The 15,166-nt window shown below is 47.6% G+C and overlaps 7 protein-coding genes across 7 annotated transcripts; 3 read left to right on the forward strand and 4 right to left on the reverse strand.

Moving 5' to 3' along the window:
* Positions 1-2: 2 nt before the first annotated feature.
* On the reverse strand, positions 3-2,233 carry EV420DRAFT_1506913 (Sodium/calcium exchanger protein-domain-containing protein; the record flags this gene model as incomplete). Its single annotated transcript, XM_060471341.1, has 9 exons — positions 3-450; positions 508-575; positions 627-723; positions 777-1,013; positions 1,071-1,522; positions 1,560-1,714; positions 1,771-1,839; positions 1,874-1,942; positions 1,993-2,233. 9 exons carry the CDS (start codon positions 2,228-2,230, stop codon positions 237-239), a joined length of 1,599 nt encoding a protein of 532 aa, XP_060337643.1. The 3' UTR covers positions 3-236.
* Positions 2,234-2,319: 86 nt separating this feature from the next.
* Positions 2,320-3,943, reverse strand: EV420DRAFT_1506918 (uncharacterized protein). The gene is made up of 10 exons (XM_060471342.1): positions 3,772-3,943; positions 3,388-3,691; positions 3,281-3,337; positions 3,128-3,218; positions 3,022-3,080; positions 2,881-2,983; positions 2,800-2,830; positions 2,674-2,745; positions 2,573-2,625; positions 2,320-2,527 (listed from the first exon to the last, which is right to left on the reverse strand). Exons 2-9 carry the CDS (start codon positions 3,654-3,656, stop codon positions 2,573-2,575), a joined length of 735 nt encoding a protein of 244 aa, XP_060337644.1. The 5' UTR covers positions 3,657-3,691; positions 3,772-3,943; the 3' UTR covers positions 2,320-2,527.
* Positions 3,944-6,997, forward strand: EV420DRAFT_1506923 (general substrate transporter). The gene is made up of 21 exons (XM_060471343.1): positions 3,944-4,261; positions 4,321-4,339; positions 4,396-4,506; positions 4,558-4,620; positions 4,679-4,739; positions 4,794-4,893; positions 4,948-4,991; positions 5,047-5,110; positions 5,160-5,185; positions 5,238-5,247; positions 5,303-5,336; positions 5,393-5,406; positions 5,461-5,530; positions 5,581-5,772; positions 5,825-5,878; positions 5,928-5,939; positions 5,989-6,053; positions 6,116-6,452; positions 6,510-6,543; positions 6,600-6,674; positions 6,732-6,997. The coding sequence occupies exons 1-21, from the start codon at positions 4,208-4,210 to the stop codon at positions 6,877-6,879; spliced, it is 1,587 nt and encodes a 528-aa protein (XP_060337645.1). The 5' UTR covers positions 3,944-4,207; the 3' UTR covers positions 6,880-6,997.
* Positions 6,998-7,358: 361 nt separating this feature from the next.
* On the reverse strand, positions 7,359-8,594 carry EV420DRAFT_1636086 (uncharacterized protein; the record flags this gene model as incomplete). Its single annotated transcript, XM_060476543.1, has 3 exons — positions 7,359-7,832; positions 7,882-8,302; positions 8,359-8,594. 3 exons carry the CDS (start codon positions 8,592-8,594, stop codon positions 7,359-7,361), a joined length of 1,131 nt encoding a protein of 376 aa, XP_060337646.1.
* A 132-nt stretch (positions 8,595-8,726) lies between these two features.
* On the forward strand, positions 8,727-10,697 carry EV420DRAFT_1506926 (FMN-dependent alpha-hydroxy acid dehydrogenase). Its single transcript, XM_060471344.1, has 8 exons — positions 8,727-8,786; positions 8,844-8,917; positions 8,978-9,187; positions 9,244-9,368; positions 9,424-9,632; positions 9,685-10,157; positions 10,209-10,385; positions 10,433-10,697. The coding sequence occupies exons 3-8, from the start codon at positions 9,028-9,030 to the stop codon at positions 10,615-10,617; spliced, it is 1,329 nt and encodes a 442-aa protein (XP_060337647.1). The 5' UTR covers positions 8,727-8,786; positions 8,844-8,917; positions 8,978-9,027; the 3' UTR covers positions 10,618-10,697.
* EV420DRAFT_1506931 (DWNN domain-containing protein) lies at positions 10,698-13,023 on the forward strand. The gene is made up of 7 exons (XM_060471345.1): positions 10,698-11,026; positions 11,084-11,301; positions 11,349-11,476; positions 11,562-11,698; positions 11,749-11,932; positions 11,985-12,336; positions 12,387-13,023. Exons 1-7 carry the CDS (start codon positions 10,855-10,857, stop codon positions 12,861-12,863), a joined length of 1,668 nt encoding a protein of 555 aa, XP_060337648.1. The 5' UTR covers positions 10,698-10,854; the 3' UTR covers positions 12,864-13,023.
* Positions 13,024-13,294: 271 nt separating this feature from the next.
* EV420DRAFT_1636089 (glycoside hydrolase family 18 protein) lies at positions 13,295-14,879 on the reverse strand (the record flags this gene model as incomplete). Its single annotated transcript, XM_060476544.1, has 12 exons — positions 13,295-13,354; positions 13,413-13,435; positions 13,490-13,702; positions 13,754-13,763; positions 13,817-13,901; positions 13,962-13,974; positions 14,028-14,100; positions 14,152-14,184; positions 14,237-14,440; positions 14,488-14,527; positions 14,582-14,595; positions 14,658-14,879. 12 exons carry the CDS (start codon positions 14,877-14,879, stop codon positions 13,295-13,297), a joined length of 990 nt encoding a protein of 329 aa, XP_060337649.1.
* Between the last annotated feature and the right edge of the window lie 287 nt (positions 14,880-15,166).

Here is a 15,166-nt window from a genome sequence, read left to right on the forward strand (position 1 = left end):
TATTTAGACACGTATGCGTTAAAATGTTCTCATGAATACATGAAGCAAACACGACAGTCGGATGATCCAATTCACATTCGCACACTCCACTCTATGATTCGTGAAATGTTGTACAAATATAAGGTGATAGGAAGACAACTGGTATCATATTAGGTGTGGTAAAGGTATTCTACTCTATTGGCACAACTAATAGTAATTGGATCTAATGTTAGCACTCTGAGAAAAGATTCCCGGCGCTAGTACCATTCTGAGGGTAAAACCAAAACGAGAATGCCTGATGAAGTCGGTGTTGGCGGCATGGTCAGGAAAGATTCAAGTATAGCACTCACAATAAGTACGTAGGTCCCAAACAAAAGAATTCCACTCATGTAATGCGTACGTCCATCTTCCGTCGCAAAGCGTACGAGAAGGACGGACAGGAACAGAGTAACGACTTCAAGAGGATCAAATCTAAAACGTCGTTGCCTTAGCAAATGTTCGACATGAACAACTGAGTTAACCACGTACAGCAACGAGAGCGGTTTGTTTGCTATCCAACCGATCAACACCAGTAGGGGTATAACAAAAAGAGAAATCTGCACGTAAACATCAGAGATGTGTTTTGTCAAACAATAACAGCCCTTTACCTGAATGCAGGACCCTACAGAAACAGCAAGCGCCAAGTCGATCTTGTTGCGGTACGCGACAAAAACAGCGGTCACATGCTCTGCCGCGTTACCCACACTATAATTGAAAAGGTTAGAGGGCGTTCCATTATTGTACGATAGCAGACCCACATAGCCAACAAAATCAAACCTAACCATTCAGTACTGACGCTTCCACTTTGGCCGATCCCCTCCAATGAATCAGTGAGGGCCTCGGCTGTCAGGTACGTGAGGCCAGTAGCCGCAATCAAGACGGAAATCGCCACAGTAAGGTTCATCTCTGGCGTCTCTAATTCCTTCTCGCTGTCAGTGTCTCCTTTCGCTACACCGGCAGCTTCGAGGTCGCGATGCCCTCTTTGGGCACGTCGTCTAGCAACTCTTCGTCAGTTGATTCGAGTGACAGTGAGCAAAGAAGCGATGTCTTACCGAATCTCTGCTTCTTTCTCATCCACCTTGCTGAGTTGTGAATGTGACCGTCTTCCTAGTAGTTTCATGCCATGTCCTAAAAATGACCTACTGCCGAAGCTAGGGGTGAGACTGTGAGTCCTGTTGACAGGCGGACGAGAAAGTTCATCATTAACAATAGGCGTAGTCGGTTGGGCCGATGCTGCTGGAGCAGATTGTACACTAGACGCGCTCGAGTGGACGTCATTGAGGACATCATTGTCGGGATTGTACAAGTACGAATGACTGTAGAGCTGGAAAACCATATAGCTCACATAGATGAAAATGAGGATAAGCGCGCTACCGCGGGACATTTCAAGAATGACATCACGCTCGGTCTCTTCTCCGGAGGCCTGCTCGATCGCAAATGCAAAACAGGTGGGAATAACGAGGGCTATTACTGCGAGGGTAAGCAAGGAGGTATTGAGCTGTGCCTGCTGTCTGCTGAAACTGCTGTTGTGAGAAACGAACACCTCCGACAATGAAGGCCATTCCGGTTACGAGAAGAAGGTTGGAAAGAAGACCTCCAAGTAGCGAAGCCTGGACCACACGAATTTCACACTTCACGAGCAGGAGAATAGCTATAATGAACTCTGTGGCGTTTCCCAGGGATGCATTAATGAGACCTCGATTAAAAGTCAGCTTCTCGCTATTGTAGGTGTTGGTGTTGATAAAAACTCACCACCAAGAGCATCGCCTGTGTAAAGAGCGATAGTTTCTGTACCGTGACCAAGCATACCGGCCAAAGGTACTACAGCCCAAAAGGGCCATGGCAAAGACCGCACCGTCGGTCTGATGGGTATAGTGCAGAGCCCATGCAATTGGGTTAAAGACAAATAGTACATTGAACCCAACTGTAAGTCAAGGCTGACTTTATGCTCTCTAAATGTCCTGGAGCTGGGACCCCTTGTCTCTGCAGGTCGAATAAACAGTGCACGTGTCAATTTCCTGGAGAATGGTGGTGGCCGTTCCGTAAGACGCGATGAGGACGAGCTCGAGGAGGACGAGGACACCGTGCGAGAGTGGCGCAGTGCATTATCATGGATAGTGGAAGAGGGCGTTTCAACGGGCTCTGGCGAAGAGCTAAGAACTTTTCCTAAACCATTACTAGTAGAATCGCCTATGTTGGGTTCACTTGACATTACTTTCTATCGGAACGCGCCCGGCCTGACCTTTAAGAGCTGCTTATTTAATCGGAGTTTGAAGCAATTACAGCTATCACAGCCACGACACCACTATTGCTGTGCGAATGACGAATATGCCGTGGAATGCCGAACAAACTCCGAGCTGTGCGAAGACCGGCTGCGCAATGCCGTCATACAAGTTCAAATTTTTCTTCTGATTGCTAGCAAGTATCCTTCAAATTTAATATACAAGGCCGCAGCGCAGCTCGATGCTTTGACGAGGTATTCCCTGGTTTTTTCGCTCTTCGTCAATGACTAGACGCATTTTTAGTACTAAATTTCCCAGAAAAACGAATTCACCTACAAGCCTGTGTGTGCAATGCATGCTGCGTCTCCAGCAGCAGGAATCAAAGCTAATGAGTACAGTCAGTTCAGCTCAACAGAAGATATGTCGTCCTTACTGCTGTCAAACTGTCGAAAGACCAGAATTTCGTCTGGCATCTGATCGCGTATGTACATCCACTTCATATTCGCTAAAAGGTGACAAGTCAACAACAGAATCCCAGCACACAAACGGTGACATGAACCGTTATATTTGATAAAGTATCCGCCACCGTACTATAGGGGATCAGACCAACAAGATAAAACGTCGAGCACCAACTACTCACTTTGTCGATTGTATGGGTCATGTCTTTAGGGTCGAGCGTACGAGCATCACACACTGCAAGCGGCGCGTCCATTACCGGTCCACGAAGCGGCCGCCATACATTACTTTACAGAAATGTTAGCGTTTACCATGAAACGAATACAACAGACTCACACTAATCGCGACTCTCTCAGCCTTTGCAGCTGAAGGGTCTTCTTCGTACTGGAGTCAGGCATCGTTGGCGCGCCCGCTTCCCTGTTGATATCGACGTGAACGGCCGGTACAGGCTGCTTCCCGAGAACTTGATCGGCAGAATCCTGTGCGTAGTTGGCTTCTTGACGAGACTCTCCGTCTGCCGCCCTACGTCCTTTCAAAAGTATTTCTCAGTGGAACAATGGTGACGGAACAGAGAACACGCAAACCTGATCTGGTAATTTATTGCTTTGCAGTCTTTCGCACCGGTATGCTTTTTCAGCCATCTACACCGTTCAATTCTGACCCAATCCTACAAGGAAACTGGACTGCTTACTCGCACGTCTCTTTGGCATAGCGTTCTTCCCATCCCTCCTCCCCGTCCAAACCTTCGAACGGTACTGTTTGCCAAGTAAAGCCCTCAACATCCAGCGAAGGCCGTTGTTCTTCCTCACGTAAATCATGTAGCTGAACTCTATGCGGACTCAGATGCAAAGGCTCTCCCGACGATACGCATGTCACAAATGGAAATGCGAAAGCACCAGGCGCCGATTTATCAGAGGCAAAGTTGAGGTCTCCGTAGAAAGGAACTGGAGGGGTGGACATTAGGTGGACGCGGCGAAGGTGTGGGGGATTCTCTCCGCCCAGGATATATGATTATCGCGAACAAGGAACACAGGGTCAGAAGATGATAACAGTGGCTGTGAGGCGCGTCCGTACCTGCTCGGATGGAGCTGATAAGAGTCATAAGAGACTCAAAAGGATTCGTAGCCTCGTTATACTGCCGAGGCCAGTCGGACATGCGCGGATCGCGGACCGTTATCTTCCCTGAGAAAATGTTAATCCGATTTTCGGTATATCAGGATCACGTGACAATTCTATGGCTTGGGAAGTTGAAGCTGTATCTTAGCATACTCAGGCGCTGGTTCGCTCTACAATATCTGCTCTGGACATGACGCCTAGGGGTTTCTATTACACCGCAGCCCGTCCGTCACTCTATCAGCTATCTCTGTTTTTTTTCTTGGTCTGCTGATTAAGTACGTATCTCGCTCGTTCCTGATGGAAGTTGTACATAAAGGCATCGCAGCCGTTCAGACTTCCCTTGACTCCTCTTTGTCCGTCGATAATCCAACTTCCCTCGTCACCTGTTGCACAACATGTTGGCTGGCAACGAAGCCTTTCGAAGCATCCCCAATCATGGCTCCCACCTGGTGCGTTAGCGGCCGCCGTCTCTTGATATCGTCCTACTCAATGTTTTTGCGCTCATTAGACCTGGTGGGAGAATGATGGTAGGCCTTCCATTCATTATCCGGACCGAATCGAACTGACTTTATCCTTTTTTTAGGCCTTCGACAACTCAACTTGTTACTCGGAACTATCTTCTTAGCTCAGTTTTTGAACGGTTACGATGCTTCTCTTGTCAGTGGCTTCCAGTCCATGAAGCCTTGGTTGAAAAGTACGCTCAAATACGACCAAGCAAGTGATACTATACTGATCTCTTTCGAAGATCTTGGGAATCCCGACTCTAACCACATCGGTCTGCTGAATGCCGCGATGTACTTGGCCGGGTGTATGTAATCTAAGTTTTTCGCTTCGTTGCCTTCATTGCTGATCACATCTTATTACAGTATGTACTGCCCCCTTTGCTGCTTTCATTGCTGATCGCTGGGGACGCAAATGGTGCATACGGCGAGTTCAATCACAAAATGAAGATTGTAATCGTACTGATGTTCGTTCGTATAGGTACTCTTCCGTTACCAATATGATAGGTACTGCTATCGGTTGCGCTGCTGGCTCCGGGGGCACCAACGGATACGCCATGTTCATCGTGTCACGGATTATTGTACGTATATTCAATGTCAGACTATGTAGCGTGCCTTGCTAAAGTCTTTTTTAGATCGGCTCAGGTCTTGCTTTCGCCCTCATGTGCTCTCCGATCATGTAGGATTTCTCATTCTCGTTTAAATCCGCACTAACGAGATTGTGTCATATGCAGGCTTCAAGAGCTTCCCCATCCGAAGCATAGAACATGGATGGCCGGTTTCTTCGATGTCGCATTTGTTAGTACCTTGTATGTTGTTCATGATATAGACCTGACAGGAAGATTAGATCATAGGCAATTTCACGGCTGCATGGTGAGTCTATTTATTATACCAACTTCGCCGCTAGCTAATCACTATGACGCAGGGTTAACTTTGTTCGTCCATTCCGCTTGCGTGGGGTTTTCATTTCTGATCTAGGTTGTCCATCAGGGATGTAGTCATCTCAAGAACAACTGGTCGTGGAGTGAGTCATTTACAACAAGGAACTTCAACGAAATAACTTAGCCTAATCTCTTCTAGGAATCCCTTATTTGGTGATTTATTTTTCTTTGGTATCGCAAGATACACCCCACTAAGACATGGTACAGATTCATATCTGTCCAGCATTGATCATGATTGTCCTTATCTCATTCGTTCCTGAGTCTCCTCGTTGGTTGAGTGAGTTGGCCGCAATCAACTTCAATCCGTCTTACTGAATCAATGATAAGTCAAAAATGGCCGTGAGGAGGAAGCCAAAGCCTTCTTAACCAAGTATCACGCGAATGGCAGGGCCGACGATGAACTAGTTGCATTCGAGTATGCAGAAATTCAAGAAGCACTCCGTATGGAGAGGGAGACAAAACAGGACACGTGGAAAGCAATTCTCAGCAGCAAGAGCAGTCGTCATCGCCTTGGTTGTGGTAAGTTTCTTCGTTTTCATCCATACCAACATGTGACTGACATTTCTTCTAGTTATTTTGATTGCTATCTGCCAGAATTTGAGCGGCACGGCTATCATCAGCTACTGTGAGTTTTCTTCGCTGCGGGTTGCAATTTATTTCTGACATGATTATAGATTACACTTCGAGTACGTGCTGCTTATGAAGTAAATGCTTTCTCTGCTAAGCCACACTCAGTTCTCAAGCTTGTCGGGATTACGGACACCGTCACCCAAACCGGTATCAACGCTGGACTGACGTCGGTCAGTACTTCTTCGGCCGAACAGCCTCACAATTCCACTGATGTCGAGTGCTTCTTCCTCAGTTCACTTTCCTTATGGCCCTATTTGGTCTTTGGCTCACCCAGCGCGTCAAGCGTCGACCTCAGCTCCTGGGCACATGGTTTGCCGTCCTCCTTGCAAACATCGGTCTCACTGCATGTACCGCCGAGTACACCAAAACCAAAAACAAGGGAGCTGGTATCGGAGCTGTTGTCTTCGTTTGGTTGTACAACGGCGCTTTCTTCGTGTCCTGCGGTCCCATTTTCTTCAGTTACCCTGCTGAGGTCCTCCACTATTCAATGCGTGGCAAGGGCATGATGGTGTGGGCAATTACTGCGAAATGTTTGTCCGTCTTCGGCGCGTACACGAACCCGGTTGCCAGTACGTTCTTCGAATTTTATTTTTCTGTTAGCAGTGTTAACAGCGTCTTTTCGATAGTGCGTAACATCGGATATAAGTGGTATACGTTCTAGTAAGTGCATGATTATGTGTCTGGGTCTGTTTCATTGACCTCATTAATCTCCTTAGCACCGCAATCCTTTGCGTCACCGGCGTCTGTATATACTTCTTCATTGTTGAAACCAAGGGCCACACCCTCGAAGAGTAAGTCCATCGTTTCTACCTCATCGACCAGTCGTATGTCTGACGGTGCTATATCAGGATCGGACAGCTCTTTGATGGTAAACCCCTCGAAACCAGTCTTCATCCTGAGCTTGCGACCGTCAAGTACAAGAAAGGCGACGCTATGGTTGACGTCAAGGGCGTTCCCGACGAAGAGAATTCGCTCGATCACAAGACTGAGTCTTGATAGATAGATTTTATGTTACATTTTTACGAGTCTATGCCCGCTTAATTGGAATCGTACGAGTTAAGTAGTAATGATAGATACAAAGGGATGAATTTGATTTGGAATATCTCAGTTTGACTTAAACTTGACTTGAAGAATCAAACAGCTTTGGGTTTCGGTAAGTGCAAACAAAGTAGAAGTTCGCAGAGATCTATTGCTGACGTCCTTCCGCGTTGATTGCAGAATCACAACTTTGGTCTGAGCCCAATAATGATTGACATTTTATGGGCATAACGTCAGCTAAATTGGCGAACTTAATATTAAATAGTTGGGCCCAAAGCCTCGAAGATTTTTGCACGAGACATGAGGAGGCATGCCAAGACAGCGAAGGAGGAAGTATTGTCGTGTTCAAAGAACACCTCCTAGTATCACAGCAAGTACAAGTCATCCAGTCTTAAGTTGTCATCGTTTCTCTGTCTACTAGTTTACAGCAGCTACATCTATAATCCAAACAACAACAGCGCATTCCCACCCCGCACACCATCCTTCTCCGATGCCCCCCAACCTGGTACGGACGCAATAGCTTCCAGATTCTCCACAACACTCTTCCATTTTTCGGTCGACGTGAGGGGAGGAAAGAACGGATGATCAGTACCAAACAGCATCCTCTGGCTCCCCTCTCTTCTGTCCGCCTCTCCTTTTATCGTACTTCCTGTCTCAAATCGCTTTGATCGTGATACTACCTCACTGACAAAACCAAGCTCCTCTGGGCCATACGCGACCGCATCAAAGTATAGTTTACCGAGGTAGAAGCGCGCATCGTGCTTGAGACGGGAAGCAACGACGGGGTCGTGATCGATACATGATGCGAGGCGAGAGGATAGTTGGGGAAGTGCTCCACCGGAGTGTGCTAGAAGGATTTTAAGCGACGGGAATCTATCGAATACACCCGACAAGATCAAGCGAGCTGTTGCCTACAAGTCACGTTAGCTAACTGGCTAAACGCACGGTAATTTCACTCACGGTAGTAGTCTCGAAAGGGAAGCCCAAAGCCAGCGGCAAGACGTGTCCATTATCTTTGTCACCCCATGCATTGCTGTCCACACCATAATGGGGATGGAGGAAGACAACCAAGCCGGCGGCTTCGATGGCTTGCCAAACAGGGTCCAGCGCCTCATCGTCCAGCCCTTTACCGATACCCTTTGTTCCCATGATCAACCCCTTCAAATGAGGGGCAGCAGCTATCTGGTTCACTGCTTCGACAATTGCCTCAACGGTGATGCCCGGTACTAATGGAAGCAAGCCGAGTCCATATAATCTCTTCAAAACGGAATCCGAGTACGATGGCCCAGTGGAGCAGTATTCTTCCAGATCGCTGTTGAGCCCCAACGCAAGTTCGCGCGCATCTTTAGCAGAGAGGAAGTCGAGCCAAGGATTGGCTGTGCTATGTGGAACACGTCAGTATTCTCAAATCAAACATGTAATAAAAAGCCAACGTACCTTACAAATGATATATCAATACCGTGTAGATCCATGAACCTGAGCTTCTCCTGGCGATCCCAGTATTGGGGCCCCACGGGCCTTCCACCGCTAGGCTCGTTCTCTAGGATCAAAAGTCGCTCTTCTCCCCCCTCGCCTGACATGATTTTAGGCGCAACTGAACGTGACCGGAGCCATGCAGCATACCGGGGAAGGTATACGTGAGTATGCACATCGACGAGAGGCTTCAGAGACATGGTTGAAAATGAGAGTCGGTTGAAAATTCCAAGTGGGACACTCATTCTGAGTTTCCTATCTTATCACCGTTTGATCGACGCAGTGATCGTGGTCGCCCCTGTCGGCTCCGCGGATCCGTTCCGACCGTCCGACCTTGCTCCGAACTATCATGTCGGATGTATATACCTCCTCACCTTGGACTGAATCCAGAGGTAATTCCGTTTATCCTTGAAGTCGCTGTCTAATTTTGAGCTTCTTGGCTGTCATAGATCAATAATCCTAACAGGTACCTGTGCTTGGACGCGGCGAACCTTACCCCCTCTTGTTTATCGTCTGTTCGAAGGCAAGGCCGCCGACTTCGCATTTGATAGGAAATACAATGTCAGAGATAACGTCTCGATAGGCTTTACTGAGTTATCATCTCTCGTCTTTCTTGGCCCCCACCAGTACACTATGTCTTTCAAGGCCGCTCTCGAAGCCGGACAAGAGCCTCCAGATTCATGGTCATCATATATGAATGTTGTCTATGACAGCAGACGGCCACCTTCAATTGGATCATACGATGCAGAAAAGCTGGAGGCCAAAGCAAGAGAGGTGACAATGTCAAATCACTGTATGTACTCTACCCGTCGTGCGAAAAGTCGTGATTCAGCCGGTGTCGTCTTATAGCTGCTTTCCTGTACGTCTTTGGGAGCGCGGGATCCTGCTCAACAGATCGCGCCAACAAGAAAGCATTTGAGAGATGGAGCTTCATTCCCAAAATGCTCGTTGATGCCTCCGATCGGACACTAGAGGTCAGAATCACTCTCTCATATACGTTAGTTGTTCTGTGACCGATGCTCTTGTTAGACGACTCTATTCGGTGTTACATACAAATCACCCCTTCTCCTCGCTCCCATCGGCGTTCATGGTCTCTTGAATAAGGATGGAGAAGTAACTACTTCACGAGCAGCTGCAAAAGTCGGCGTTCCATTCATCACTAGCACCGCTAGTACTCGCTCTCTCGAGGACGTCGCTGAAGCCAATGGAGACGGCCAACGTTGGTATCAATTATATTGGTATGTTCTCATTAATGCGGCTATGCGTGGTGATACTAAAGGCCGATATTAGGCCGCGTTCCGAGGAGATTACTCTGTCGTTACTAGGGCGAGCCAAGAAGGGTGGTTACACAGCCTGTATTGTGACGCTTGACACCATGTGTATGGGCTGGCGTCCATATGATCTTGATGAAGCCTACCTTCCTTTCAAGCATGGTATCGGAATACAAGTGGGAACCTCTGATCCCGCGTTTATGAGCACGCAGGGCCTCGAGGCACGCCCTGACGAGCGAATACCTTTTCCATTTGACCCTGCTGAGTTAGATGCAAAACGAGCACAAGGGGACGAACACGAGATCCAGATGAAGATGCTGGGTAGGAATTGGTCAAGACAAATTCATTCTGGTTTGTTTCGAACCTGGGACGAGCTGGCATTTGTGAGAAAGCATTGGGAAGGGCCGCTTATTTTGAAAGGTACTCTTTCTGTAGACGACGCAGTCAAGGCGATGGAGGTCGGCTGCGATGGAATCGTGGTCTCTAATCACGGTGAGAATGAAATGCGTGGCCATATTCAATGTGTGTTGAGCTTTTCCTTAGGCGGTCGACAAATAGACGGCTCTATCCCGTCCCTTTTTGCGCTAGAGAAGATCACCGCTGACCCTCGCATTCAAGCCGCGCAGGTTGAGGGCAAGTTTACCGTCCTTTTTGACTCTGGTATAAGGCGAGGGAGCGACGTGATTAAGGCAATCGCACTTGGCGCACAAGCCGTCCTACGTAAGTGGTTTCTGACTTTTTTGAACATAATGCTCAATCTATCCAAGTGGGTCGACCCTACATGTACGGTCTTGCTATTAGCGGTGAACAGGGAGTCGAGGAAGTGGTACGCGGTATACTCTGTGAAGCTGAAATCACACTGGGCTTGTGCGGGTATTCTAAACTGAGTCAAATATGGGGAAAGAAGGATAAAATCATGGAGAAGATGGAACTGAGTCTTTATTCGCCTTAGTCGAACTTTTACATATTCGGTGCTAGCCGAGCAATGAAACAGTACGCTCTAGATCCTTCAAGAAGCCGACTTGCCGAGCGGAGTTTTAATTTCTTCCATTTCTTTACTCCGCTCCAGTCACGATCATTTCAGTCTTTCTCACACCACGACAACGACGACCGCTTGCCTGAATACATTCTCTTCAGGTTGAACGCTATCATTCTGCTTGATTAGCAACTGCTTTGTCAATTGATAGATATGGCATCATCTGTTTTTTACAAGTTCAGCTCGAGAAGAGACGAATCGAGGGTGTCCTTTGATGGCACCGGTATCTCTGTTTTTGATCTCAAGCGCGACATTATCTTAGCAAACAACATGGGAAAAGCGAACGATTTTGACCTGTACATCTATGACAGTGCGTCCAAGCAAGGTGCGTGTACTGTTAGTACTAGTTATTTTTCAGTCCAGCTTACACGTCGTGCCACAGAGTACAAAGACGACTCCGAAATTATTCCTCGTTCTTCCTATGTCATCGTCAAGCGATTACCAGCCTCCCGTCCTGGCAAGGGTAAGGCCTCAATGTATATCGCCGGCGCTGCGAACGTCGTACCAACATCCGAACCTGTATCGAGAAACGGATCTACATGGCACAAGGGTGCATTATCAAAACGATTTGATGGAAAGGACGAAGCTCCGCAAAGACCCGTGCGTGATTGTTATGATGTAGGCTTTTGTATTTACGCTTGTGCTAGCCTACTGCACCGACTGCACCTACACCCGTTGCGTCATCTGTGACCAAGGGTGACGAAGCAGCCGCCATGGCTGCAATGTTTCAAGCCCAAACTGCGAATTGGGAAGAGACACAGGAAAAAATGTCCCAGTTGGTGTCACCCCGAGGGGTTCCTTGTCGATGTAGTAGCCTGTTTTCTAATGAATTTTTGTTTCTTTCTACTTGCTCTTAATAGCGCTCCTCGTATTTACAACAATCCTCGAGGAACGGGGTTCTCTCGTGGTGGCAAACCTCATTCGGTACACCAGCCCTATCAAGTACCAGACAGACCGTTGCCTCCCAGTTATGTCTGCTATCGCTGTGGTCAGAAAGGTCGGTTAGTTTATTTGTCCTATGGCAGTTACACTGAATGCGCTCTGAAGGACACTGGATCAAGGATTGTCCTACGAACAATGATCGTGAATACGACAATAAGCCCCGCATAAAGCGAACGACAGGCATTCCACGGAGTATGCTTAAGGCGGTGGAGAACCCCGTCGGTGCACAAATTGGACAGGGAGTCATGGTCACACCCGAGGGCGGTTATGTCGTTGCTCAACCTGACATGTTCGTTACTTCATTCACTCAACCATCTTAGAGATACTCATTTTAGTTGCAGAGCCTCGTGGCAAAAACAGGTATCACGAACCAAAGCACTCACCGCTGCCGATGTCCGTGAACGTGTACCCACAGATGCCAGTCTTGTTTGTTCCATCGACAATAAACTCTTCCGTGACGCTGTGAAGACTCCTTGCTGTGGCACGCTATATTGCGAAGAGTGTATACAGACGCACCTTCTAGAGCGAGATTTCATATGTCCAAACTGTGCTAAGAAAATTGCATCCCTGGATGAATTGGCTGCGGATAAGCCGATGCGTACTCAAGTAACGGACTACATCGAAAAGGCTATCGAAACGAGTAAAACGGAAGCTGAAGAAGAAACCAAACCAACAACTGATGACGCTGCTCAGGTATGCTGATCTTGGCGTGAACCGTCGTGATACCTAATGAAAACGTGTAGCAGGAAGAACCAAATCTGGAACAAGACTTCTATACCGACCAACAGCCTGGTGTAGATGTAAACATGCAGGAAATGCTTGTAAACAGCATCCCTCAACTACAAGCGCAGATTTCTCAGATCTCCGTCATGCTTCAAAATGCCTCCCTCCCGATGCAAGTACGACAGACGACCGAAATGCAATATCAGCAGCTCCAAATGCAGTTACAGCAAGCCCAGACCTTCTCTGCAGCGCTGGCAACTATCCAACAACAGCAACAAATACAACAGCAGGTCCAGAATGCTAATGGAGCGGCTTATAACAACATGGCGGCTGCCTGGTCGAACCCGTTCGTAAACCAACAACCTGCCGGACAAGACTCGGCATACCAGCGTTTACCAGTCAATAATCGGCGGCGGAACTTGAAGCGAGAGCGTCCTTCAGATTTTCTGGAAGTTGGTGGTGAACCTGATAACAAGGTGGCGAGGTATTGGGAGTGATTGACAGAGCACGTACATATGGTTTTCTTTGCATTGGCATCATGGACATGTACAAATTGCACGCATTTTAATCGTATTCAATTTAATTCGCTGGACAGTGTACACGCGAGAACAAGGAAAAGAGCAGTTCTATCACAACTTTGGCGCTGAGGGAAAATTAGGCCTAGATTCAAGAACGTGCAACATTTGGGAACTGGACTTTTAGGAAGATCAGTTGAATTGACAATAATTCTGACCGTATTGAAGACACATGCTTTAGAACTGAGCTGTTCTTCTACACTCACTGATGGATCGCGCTTAGCAGCTGCATGAAGAATTGGAGAATCCAACAAAAACCTTGTCTTCAGTCATAATCTTCATTTATGGCGAGCAATCACATTGAGATTCATATAGAAAACGCGAAAACCAGGGAATACAGAACGGGCACATATTCAAACAGCCCAAGAAAGAGAGCGAACTGTAGCAATCCAAGATACTCCAGCGTCAGGGTACTAAGTGTCGTCAGTTGTTATCCATCATGACTAGAACGCCATAAAATTAATGCCTTACCTGCCACACCATCGCGCCGGCATCTGCAATTGTTCCATGCTCAGCGTTCATCAATTGTCACAAGTGAGGCAACTTACTCCAACCCTGATTCCTCGCAGTCTGTAAGCAGGATGCTAGAGTCGAGGTAGTCATATAACCACTGCTTGCATCGCTAGCCGTCGCTGGTTTTCCAATGACCAGTTTATTAAGGGGGACACCGCTATTGGCGATCTGGAACAAGGCAGTCTTGGGCCATGTCGAAGACGAAGTGGTCAGTAACCCGGTGCAGGTCGTGTATTCAGTGGCTCCCTCTGTCGACAGTCATAAAGAATTGAGAAAGTGACTTGAAGTGATCGGCTTACGGTTGTAGAACTAGAGAAGGACACAGTGAGTACTGTGACATTACATATGAGCGGTTTGCTGACTTGAACATTATACCAATCGATTAAACTTCCGACGTTCGCGTGCACTTTCAAATATCCGCCGCCAGGATAATGGGTGGGCGTGAACCTGACGAGAGTACATTGATGGTCAGCTTTTTTTTATCAACTGTCAGAGGACTGAAATAACCAAGGGGCAACGGCTGCATCATGACACTTCAGCAACTAGATTAGAGCTGATAAATGAACGACTGACGAGCATGGGTGAGGATGTAGGAACCCTGAGGAAGATGCACCCGCAGCTGGGTAGTGAAACTCGTCAACCAGGCCTATCGACACGTTTCAAGACCTAGGCATAGAAGTGACGTAGACTAGCCTACCTCGGCTACACCTGAGTTCATAGCGGCAAAGTCCTATATATCCCAATGAGAAGCGGGAAATCACTGCGTTGGAAGAATATCATACCTCGTAATCAACGTCTATACCATCCAAGTCGTATTCAATGACCCATGCAGCCATGGTGTTGGCAGTCGCGACCGGATCCGCTCCGGTGGTGGTTGGAATATCGGTAGAACCAAAGACGGACACTATAAGTGATATGCCAGCGGCGGCATATTCTGCTTTGATAGCCGATCTCTCAGAACTTGTGAGCGTTGTCCATTCGGCGGCCTAAATCACGGCTCAGTGACCGGCATGTGCAATACGAGGTAACGTACCTTGTCCCATGCCCCTTCTATAAGAAGAAAGGACAACGCGCTGAAGAATGAATTAGCTGATATGCGGGGAAGATTACCGAAGTTAAAAACTTACAAGACATTGAAACCCTATGAAATTAATCATCAGCGACCTTATTGAGACACTGAACCCTGGATCTGGTGCTCCATACCTCAATTGCTGACGCTGCTGGTGGTCCAGTAACCCCCGACTGGTATGCATCGGCGTATACAACCCAATGAGGTGCAGCAGGAGTCGAACGCTCCAAAATGCCGCGGGCCTTTCCACTAAGTTCGGTGAACGCTGTACTGTTCACAGGACTTGCGAATGCTGGAACAGCCAGAAGAGAAACAAGTAGACATAGCGCTAGGTCAACGAAAGAGTAGAGAGCCATCTCGAATGTTGCTTTTTCAGAGCGTGCTTTGACGCTTTATATGCCATGGTAAATATCGCATGAATTAGGCTCTCGCATGTACCTATTGCTAGCAGAACGGTGCTATAGTTGGACTTTCAATCCATGCCACAAAGTCCAAACTTCACATGATTTCTAACCGTAAAGAAAGCACGAGGTTATCAAGCTCGCTCCTGAGTCTGCTAGGATCCTGGAAGAAATCGAGTCAAGAGCCAAAAGGTGTTCCCAGGTAAGGATGCTTGAAATACTACCGCTTAGTCGCGTTAGCA

This window comes from Desarmillaria tabescens (genome assembly GCF_030435595.1).
Source record: "Desarmillaria tabescens strain CCBAS 213 chromosome Unknown EV420scaffold_3, whole genome shotgun sequence".
NCBI classification, from domain to species: Eukaryota; Fungi; Basidiomycota; class Agaricomycetes; order Agaricales; family Physalacriaceae; genus Desarmillaria; species Desarmillaria tabescens.